Here is a 10,768-nt window from a genome sequence, read left to right as displayed (position 1 = left end):
AAAAAAAAAAAAATCAGTGAAGATAAAAACCAAACCCACATGATTCGGGCATGAAAGCTGTCATTTTGACTAATTCTCATTTATAAGTAAGTATTTTCCTACGGAAAAATTTCAGTGAATTGAGAAGAATACTTACATGACGGACTGCTTGGAGTATTTCTGTCAATAAATTCATTGAAATTTAATAGAAATTCAGTGTTGTTTTCTGATTTTTTTACATCATTACAGTATTCTCTGAAAAACAACAAAACATCAGTCTTCTCAGATTTGTTTCCTTTGCTACTAAAGCAGACAAATATGGCTCAGCAATTTTAAAGTCCAAGCAGAACCGTGCAACTATAATAAGGTGGCTGGCACTACTACGTCAATTGACTACCACGGTCAATGTTGAATGTTGACCATATTGAATATTTCAGGCATCTACAGGAAATAAAGTGTTCAAGTGCCTGCCTAAATCTGAATTATAAGAAAACTCCATGTATGAGACAGGGTATAGATTCTCAGAAAAAGCACTCAGAACTAGTGTAGGCCGTGAAATTAAGAGATCATAGAGTCTGTAAACTAAACAAGAAAATGCCCAGTGAATTTAGACTGCTCCTGGGTTAAACTGTACTGGCAAGTACATGGACTGCTGTTTAAAACAGTCACTTCATGTTCAACTAAGGCTGGATTTACGGGATAAGGTCCTATCCTCTGAGAAGTCTTAAAGGCAATTTTAATGGGGTACGCAGCACATAAGCATATAAACACTCTTTGTTTTGACATATGCAAAACAGATAAACAGTAAACTACCGTCCTTTACATAATGTAATAAAATAAAGCAATATCTCATTTGGCAATTCACTGAATACAAGCAAGCACAATAAAAGTCACTGGGCATTTTGAAGTCAAATATTAGATGGTGAGTGGCACTGAACAACTTTAATTAAAATGTAGACGGTATTCAGCAGTAAAGCAGGGAGCTCTCTTTTTAAATGAGATTTTTATATTCAATTAATTTTACGAACAAAAGAAGTCTGTTCAAGTATTTCATATGAATAAGCTATCTTACTACCCTTTACTTACTTTACCATGATCCTGAAAGACTACAGGCAGAATTTGCCTTACTATACCAACATTCACATTTAAACAGAGCTCCGTATCAAACAGGCTTTGTTCATGTAGATCAACCTAACAACTAGGGACTTGCTGGAAACTGCTAATTATTACAATTGATTATCAATAACTTCAGTCCTTCAGAAAAATTAAACAGTTAAGCTGAGAATACATTTGAAGATAGAAGACTGTTTTACACACAAATTAATCTATTCATTGAAATCAATCTATTCATTGAAATCAATCTATACATTGAAATTTAAAAGGATACAGGAATTTATAAGATAAATAAGAAATGCAACAATTCTTAACTGATCTTGATGGTACAGCATTTCCTTTATTTATTATGATTATCTTTTAAAGGAACTTAATTTTTAAGAAGTATTTATCATACCATGTTTCCCTTGCAAACATACATTTGCAAGGGAAACGGGCTACACAATTTCGCATGAAAAACAGGGAACTAATGAACTTACTTGATCAATTTTCAATGACTCAATCATTTTTTATGTACGATGAATCAAAATTTAATTCATCCTTAAGTGATAGAGAGCTTTGAAACACTTTATCTTGAAGTTGGAAAACATCTCGAGGTAAGTATTATGGTACCTATTTTACCAGAGAGAAGCTAAGGTACAAAGTTGTAAAATCTTAAAAGTCACAGCCACAAGAAATGAACAGATGTGTAGAAGATTTCCATTAAAAACATCAATAAATGATGACAGTCAGACTTTACAGCTGTCTTTGATAAATATAAAATCAGAGAATCAGAGCCTGAAGATGCTATTTACACTCTAGCAAGAAGAAAAGATTGATCTTGTAAAACATGGATTTAATAACTGGTCTTTCACTTAATATTTTTTACCAAGATGAAACTTTACTGGTCAAGTCCGTATTTTGTAAATGTCATTAATCTGATCAAATTCCTATTTAATGCTGCAATAATACTTATTACTAGGAAATTAACCAACCTTGGTGCTATAAACGTGTAGCCAGCTTCATCAAAATGATCAAGCTTCAGTGTTTCTGAATCTACAAAGATGAAGAGTAAATACCAAGTAAGTAAACGGGGCTTTTTGCCATCATTTTTCTTCTCAAAATATTTGACTAGTTTTTGCATGCATTCATGAATTTAAAAAGGAATGTTTATTTTGAGACACTTTCCTACTAATACACTGTATACTTCTCAGTATTTCACAGCATAGGAAGAAATTACTTGATTATTATATACAACATACACCTGGCAACAATAATGTATCTAACAACTTACTTAGAGAAGACATTTCATTAACATGACAACATGAAAACATATGAGATGTTTTCATTAGAATTACAATCTGATACAAAGAAATATTTGGGACACCGAGTTGTTAGAACATGAAGGAAAATGCTTCTAGTATTTTCTGCAATAAAGTTTAAAAACTCATCCATATAAGCATCACTTTAAATGCTACTGAAAATAATGACTTCAGTAGCTGGTGTCACTGAACACTAATAGGACCAGACAAAGAAGGATTAGAGATTAGCAACATATTGAAATGTGCGTGAAAACAGAAAAACACATCTTTTTTTCCCTTTCTATTGCTATGGTACCCAATGAGCATGGGAAAAATCCTGAGATGAGGAATACAGAGGAGAATATCCAGTAGGAATAGAAATAGAAGTGAAAAATATCAACTGCAGTAAACAGAAGGAAATTGAGCAACAAGAATATACTTGCCCTTTTTGATTGCCACTATCCATCAGAAAGAGAAAGCAGGGAAACAGAAAAAAACAGGGTAAAGCAAAAGGGGTCACAAACCAATATTTTATTCAAACAGCCCCTTGAATAAAAATATTGTGTATAGATAGATCAAAAGTTCAATTTACATACAGCTGTAGTCTGGAAAAAAGACAAAGATCTTTGCAGACTGAAGAATATGTCCTTCTCAATTATTTCTCAAGTACCTTCTATATACTGTGGCTATTTCACGGGTCTGTTTTACAGCTTATATTGATATAAGTGCAGAACCAGATGATCTAATCCATCAAGAGAGCCATATTCACTCACTAAAACTTTAATTTTAAACTACTTACTATTTGACAAAGTTACAAAATAAATCAATGATTATTAAAAACTTGTCATATTCTACTTCAAATGCAGGAGGTGATGGTAGAGGACAGTGATTTAGCACTAATCAAGTTTTCTTTAGACTAACAGTATCTATGCTTGTCAGAGAGATTCATAGTGCTTTTCTAACTTTTTATTTAACTGCACGTTTGTTCAAGTTTATCGTAACACTTGGATAAAGTTAAAAGGATGTGATGGGTTCTATTTTGTCTACTATCTAGATTATGGTTAAGCTACACCTAATAAACAAAAAGTTTCTGAATACTCAGAAGAATAATTTCCAATTATCTCTCCAGAATCTGTAAATGGCTTGAAATTAGTCTAATCCAAAAATACATTACAAACATCCACTGAAACTATTTGTAAAGTGCAAAATAAAAACCTAGCTGCAAGCCAAACCAAACAGCGCTTTCACGTTAATCTTTTTCTACAGGCAGTGGAGGTAATTTGCTAAATATGACACTGTAACTACTGTAAAAATAACAAAAAAAACACTTTACTACTATAGTCTATTTCATGATATTTAGCTAATAGAATGAGAAAATTAGTATCCAGACCTTTAAAATGACAGCAACAGAGGATACACAAAGCAATGATTCTATAGGCACAGAGCAAGGGGGAAGGGATTGTCAGTCGAACTGGGGTACCTGCACATATTCTATCTTCATAGAATATTTCTTGTACGTTGGATGTTACAATGGGTTAGAATCATTGCTGCAGATTTTGGGTACATCATGATAACATCAGTGAATTCCACAAAATTTATGAATTTTAAGCATTGCTTTTTTAAGTGAATCTGAGACTTGGCAATACTAGACAAAACCAGGGAACCTTCATAGTACTTACATCTGGCTTGAGTTATTGGTTCTTCTATTTTGGCTTTAATATAATAAAAGCTGTATGATGGTAACACCAATGCCAAACTGCAATAGAAATGAGACAAGTAAAGCGTTTATGTTATTTGCAGCAGTTTTCCAGTTTCAGCTTCTATGTGTTTTGAAAGCAATTAACAAGTTTGGAAGTTGGATCATCATGAGATGAGATAGTTATACAGCGACATACCAGCCTCACACTTTGTAATAGACACAAGTAGGTTCATGCCGGTCTTGAAGTTCCCTGTGTTTATTTTCATTCTTATTTATGCATTTAAGCATAAATGCACCTTTTAACAGATAAGCAAGGACTTTCCAAATAATTGCAAATAATAAAATACATGATTTCTTGTATCTTCCTCTAACACATTTAGCATCCCAATGTAACATATGTCAAAATGATCATTGACTGTAAAAAACAGCAGATAGTATTGCACTGATTTGCATGCATCATATAACGACAGATTCTCCTTTTACTAATAAAACAACTATCAGTATTCATTAGGAAATGTCTCTGGCAATACTTGAATTCACATTATGTTCAAGATGCAAAATATTTTCTTGAATCATGCAGTCACCACTAAAAACCTTTGAACACCCTTGTGTAATAACATTTTAAGATTTGCAATGTATTTTCTTTTAGATTATACTTAATTTTGTTCAAAAAATATAGGGCTTCTTTTTGCAACTAAATTCAATACATATGTACAAGAGTTCAGTTCTAAAAAGGTAGGTAAAGGACAGGAGGTATGAGTAATCATTAAAAAAGTAGCATCATCTCCCACATCGCATTTCATGACTGTAGAACTGCAATGGTTTCTAATGGATAGCTGCAGAAATTAACATTAAAAAAGTTGTACAATTGAGCCATAAATGAGATGACCTTTAATGATACATTTGCCATTTAAAGAGAACGTAAGTGAGATTGCTGAATATTTAGTGATAGCCTTCTACCAGTTCTCCTCTAGGGAAATCAGTAGCAGTTTACCTGTCATTAACAGATACTGCTAGCAGAAATTGCTAATTAAAATCTATAATTTTATGTTTAATAGGTTTGCTGCAATGTGACTCCACGGATTTATTGCTGTATCTCATGCCAGGGAGCTCAGTAAGAATTAAGAAGTCATCTAAATCAAATGTATTTCTTTACATTGCTAGATTGCATAGTCTGATAAAAAAACCTTTCTTTTCTTACACAGTATAAAGATAGAGGCAGTTCAACAGAAAAATAGGATGCTGAATAAAAGATAAAGTTCTATATTTGCATTCTCTTGTTAAAACTGATTTATTTGGTTTTACATATGAGCTAACTTTTGCATTCTCCTTGGCTGTACACCTGTGCAGAACAGAACAAAAAATGGGAACCAGCTTGGCTGAGGACTACTGTAATTCACCACAATAAAAATATTGTTTTAGTAAAAATTTGACTCAATATTTGTACCATCTGGTTTTGAACTAGAGCAGTTTAACTTTTCTGGGACTTGGTAAACCTTAACTTGTTTTGGATAATGTCAAGTTTCTACATTCCTTCTAAAGTTACAGAGCTGTGTGCTTAAACGAGTTTGAGATAATATACATGCCAACGTTGCATTCAAGGGGGGACGTGCTTTTACCCATTACTTCATTTGTTTCTGCTGCCATTCACCATCTGATTTTTATATGCAAAGCAGTATCAGTGCTAATTAGCTAAAACTTGTCACAAATAGATAGAGATTTCGGAGATAATCAGTAGCATGGTTCCTGCCCCTAAGATCTGACATGGAGGTTAGCAAAGTTATGATATAAGCAATGACTGTGCCTGAAAAAGATTTGCACAAAACATGTCATGTTTTTTATTTAGACCAAAATATAGCATCTTCCTTTTTAATATGCATATTAAAACAAGAACATGGAGACAATGCAAAGAAAAGATGAAATAAGAGGAAGCATATAAGAGAAGGTGTACAATTAAGAATCAAAGTATGGTGTGATACAAAAAGTAGGAGGAAAAGTAAGATTCTGAACATCAATCATAAAAACTTTTTTTTCCTGCATACTGAAATACCCTAGTGATAAATCTGAACAGTTGGATGAAAGACTGAGGTTCTGGTCCTTAGACAGAGCAACAATTCTGAGCTGTAAAGGAACCCAGCAAATCCTACAGGCCTGGACACAAGATGGTCTGGTCCTGGCTTAGCTAGTGTAGAAAATGTAACGCTAAAATATTAACCAAAATAAACAAAAAGGACATTTAACTACACAAAAGAAGTCAGAGATCGGAAATTAGTTACCTGTAATCAGTGCCATTCACAGCAGTCCATGTATATGTTCTGTTTCCTTTATCAATATATCTCTACAAAGAAATATTGATCAAAAAATATATTATTAAATCTGAAGCTTCAATAAGCATGCCCTTTTCTTGAGAAATACAGTGTAAAATCAAGTACAAATCTGTTTGAATTCTATTTATTATTTAGCAAAAGAATCACCTATATCCTTTTTATTGAACATTAATGAAATGCAAATTTAACTAAAACTAAACAAACATGACCTATCATTTTCGGGTTGAGATAAGAAGAGTTTAATACTTGGGAAAAAAAATAGTAATGGAAAGTAAAACAGCAAGAGAGAGAGAGAGAGAGAAACAAAAAACACAGGGAAAGAAAAAAACCCAAGTGATGCAACTGCTCACGACCCACCAACTGACGCCCAGTCAGTCCTTGAGCAGCGATCCCTGCCCCCCAGTCAACTCCCCCCAGCTTATATACTGAGCATGACATCACATGGTATGGAATGTCCCTTTGGCCAGTTGGGGTCAGCTGTCCTGGCTGTGCCCCCTCCCAGCTTCTTGTGCACCTCCAGCCTTCTCAGTCGGTAGAGCATGGGAAGCTGAAAAGTCCTTGACTAGTGTAAGCACTGCTCAGCAACAACTAAAACATCGGTGTGTTATTAACGTTATTCTCATCCTAAATCCCAAACCCAGCACTGTACCAGCTACTAGGAAGACAATTAACTCTATCCCAGCTGAAACCAGGACACCCTTTTAAATTCATTAGCCAGGCCTATGCAAACCTTTTTCTATGTGATTTAAATTTGATAAAATGTTATCTCCTTTATAGACCATTTTGCAGTTAAACTATGAAAACAAAAAACCTCAATTATAAAAAGACTTTGTAGGTAACTCTTTAACAACAAAAACAGCTAGTGCCTGTCCTTTTGGGTCACAGTAGCACGGGCTAACTGCTTTTAAATTTAAGTCATATCTACAGGCACAGCCAGGTAGTCCTGATTGTATAGGCACCCCATGCTAAACTTACATCTGTTTCTAATCTCATTAGGAGGTTTTTGAATTTATGAAAAATTTAACATGGAAGTAAATGTTTATTTTTAAATAACTTAATACATTAGGATAAGCTTTACCATTCATTTTCTTTTGGTATGAAAAATGATGTGATAGACACAGTCTCACAGTTCCCCATAGATTTAATCATTAATGCACCTGGCTGACATCATTTTACTCAATTTTCCACTTTGAAAACTACAAGTTTATGCCAGCTGCAACACATTATTATTTTACAATCAGACATTTGTAAGTATGCCAGCAATGAAGTCTGTGCAGCTGTTGCACTGCAACATTACAAACATTGGTGAAAGGTACCACAGGTATACGTCTACGTTCTTTCTTTCCCTGCGGTAAAACAAAAGTGTGAAAATGACCGTGGTTATGAAAAAGAGGTGTCTTTTTTGGCATTTATGATTTGAAACCTTCTCATTACCTGGCTGCTGCTTTTCAGCACAGCATGACAGTGTAAATAATTTAATAGCCATTTTGGAAAGAAAAAGAAAAAAAAAGAAAAAAAGGAGACAAAAAAAGAAAAAAGAAAAAAAAGATGCATGCATCAGCATCTGATGTCCTGATATATTTAATATTTAAGGTAAAAAGATGGCTGAAGAGACTCTTATCCAAGCCTATTTATATTTAATAATGTGCCTATACTATTATTTCAGCTCAAGAAAAGCAGACACTTGAACCTAGAACTGGCAGCCCCTCCGAACTAGGCAGAGTGCCATGGGTCGCACACTGTGTACATTGGCAAGAGAAAAGTAGTGCCCAAGGTGGGAAGGAAGGAAGAGAAGAACTGGGCTCACAGTAAACCCTGTTGCCACCAGCACTACGAACATGCTTGAAAGCAAACTGGCTGAAATCTTCCTTCAAAGATAATCCAGGAGATGACAAGTCCTCATACGTCTGCTCCCATTTACCTTTGCCTACTTCATTACTGAGCAGTCTGAGACCATCTTACCCCCCAGCTGGTCACTGCCAAAGAACCTACAGAAGTTATTGCAGTTTCTGTGACCCTTCAGTTTTCACTACTGCCCACCCCGGCTGCCCGAATGTGGCAATGCTTTTGTTCCTATGGCATCTTCTCTGTTAGCTGGAAAGCCCCTGAGGCCTTGGGAGACTCCAGCACACCCCACCCACGCTTGCTACAAGTCCAGTCTCTATGCTGTAGTATGAGGTCATCTCCCAAGACACTGCTGGGGCCAGCTGCAATACAAAAGGAAAGCAATGCAAACTTAAACCAAAAAGCAAAACAAAAAGGACATGAATTTTAAGCCTCAAGACTGCAACTGTCAGTTCAGAGCAACTGACCACATCAGCCCTTTTTATAAGAAAATATATGAAGCTATCAAGTCCTAAGTGATGCATGGCTCATACGTGGCCCGTGGTCTGAAGCAGCTTTATTCTGGCTCTAGCAGCCTAGAGCTGGGAGGGTGCAATGGCTTGAAGCAGTCACCATTGCCAGCCATCTCTGGCTGCTCCCTTCTTCTCTCAGAGAGATCCAAGTAGAGGAAGAAATCTTGCGCCATGATGCAAGGGAAGGTGAGGGAAATTAATTTAATTGGGCACTTGAAGCATCTGGGATCAAAAGGCTTGGGATATTCTATTCAAATACAGATTGTGGTCTGGGCTGTGCATAACTGACACATCGTCATGAACTCAGGGACATCATGTTCTCTCCCCGCCACCCACCTCGATGCTGTAGCTGACTCCAGCATTTGCAAGTATAAATGCTTCCCCTCCCTCCCTCTTTGGGAAAACAGTTGCAGGACCAATTGTTTCAGGTCTTTTATTACCACACAGCCTGAGAAATGCATGCACAACCTGAGATCTCTTCAACAGCTTTGCCATGAATGCAATTTCTTGTATAACCCCAATGGTGTTATTGCATTTTTGTAACCTTCTAATCCTCCCTTTTCTAACCACCTACACAGAGCCCTTTTCACCCATAGGCTTGGAAAGGCATTCCTTAAACAAAACGACAGCACAAGTCTGAAAATGTCCCCGTGAGTCCCTCCCTTCAGGAGCAGCTTATCCCCAATGCAGATGCCAGCAGGACTTTGGATTCTCCAACTGTGGGTCAGGAATGACCCAGTCTTCCTTCACAACAGGGGGACAGGCTGGTGGCTTCCTAGACAGGATGGGCTCCTGACACAGGTAAGGTAGCAGAATTGAGATCAGATGGGGCTTACCCTCCCTGCCCCAGGAAGGCCCTATTCATTCACCATCCTGCAACAGTGGAGCCATTCAGGAAAAGGCACATTTTTTTCACACAGCGGGATTTCCCCATAGATTGTAAAGCAGCATTGTAAAGCCTTACTCAGGAGGGCTGGGATGGGGACTCTATTGTGAGAAAGCACAGAAGAGAGTCCTGGCAGAAGGCAAGGGGACTGCTGGTACTGGTCTCTGCTTTAGAAGAACATGGGAAGAGGTGAAAGGCAGCATGAAGTCATAAACAGAGAAGGAGTGTGGGCACATTTAATGAGATCATGGGACTCCACAGCTTCAAGGACCATAACTTATGGGCACACTTTGCACCTGGACAATGTAAGTGTATAAGGCTTGAGTTAGGTTGACTTCCCTCATAGAGAATAAAGTAGGAAAGTATGAGTCTGCTGCCTACATGATTACATGATCATCACTATCATCATCTTTCAGCTAAGATCATCTACAGTTACATTTGTCTGCCCCCACTGAAGCTGAGGTTCTGTACTCAAGAAGAGAGTCTACAAGGTTCTGCACTTTCTGAATAGGGTATCAGAAGGAAGACAGCGCCCAACACTAAGTCAAATTCCCTAGGCTCTGCAATATAATAAAATACCATGATAACCTTTCTGCCACAAAGTCACAATCTTGTTAGCAGGGAGTTGAATGAATATACAGATTTTAATCTGTCTCCTCACAGGTGGACACACATGCAAGTAAAGCCACTGATCTCCTGAATGACACCCATAGCTCAGGAATAAAAAATGCCTCTGATGGATTTGCACAGTTGTGAAGATCTTGAGCATGACTTCCTGTCCTTACTTGCACCCCTTTTAAATTACACTATCAGAAGCAGCATGCTTAGTCAAATCCAGTGCAGATACTAAGAGGCTGAGGAACGGTCATGGGATGTCCAGCTCTAGAGTCCTCAGTACAGGAAAGACATGGACCTGTTGGAGCGGGTCCAGAGGAGGGCCATGAAGATCATCAGAGGAATGGAACACCTCTCCTATGAAGAAAGGCTGAGAGAGCTGGGGTTGTTCAGCCTGGAGAAGAGAAGGCTCTGGGGAGACCTTATTGCAGCCTTTCAGTATTTAGAGGGGGCCTATAAGAAAGATGGGAACAGACTTTTTAGCAGGGCCTGTTGCAACAGGTCAAGGGGGA

The 10,768-nt window shown here is 37.0% G+C and overlaps 1 protein-coding gene across 1 annotated transcript in view; it reads right to left on the bottom strand.

Moving 5' to 3' along the window:
- CACNA2D1 (calcium voltage-gated channel auxiliary subunit alpha2delta 1) overlaps positions 1-10,768 on the bottom strand; it is a 375,598-nt gene that overhangs the window by 29,986 nt on the left and 334,844 nt on the right. Inside the window, exons 21-24 of the mRNA XM_009285553.1 lie at positions 6,348-6,409; positions 4,052-4,128; positions 2,067-2,127; positions 137-234 (exon numbers count right to left, since the gene is read on the bottom strand). Of these exons, the coding sequence (XP_009283828.1) occupies positions 137-234; positions 2,067-2,127; positions 4,052-4,128; positions 6,348-6,409 (298 nt within the window). The remainder of the gene's footprint in view (positions 1-136; positions 235-2,066; positions 2,128-4,051; positions 4,129-6,347; positions 6,410-10,768) is intronic.

The sequence above is a fragment of the Aptenodytes forsteri genome, unplaced genomic scaffold (genome assembly GCF_000699145.1).
Source record: "Aptenodytes forsteri isolate BGI_AS27 unplaced genomic scaffold, ASM69914v1 Scaffold87, whole genome shotgun sequence".
In the NCBI taxonomy this organism is placed as follows: domain Eukaryota; kingdom Metazoa; phylum Chordata; class Aves; order Sphenisciformes; family Spheniscidae; genus Aptenodytes; species Aptenodytes forsteri.
The sequence above is the reverse complement of the archived record's forward strand: the minus strand, read 5'-3'. Positions and strand labels throughout refer to the sequence as shown.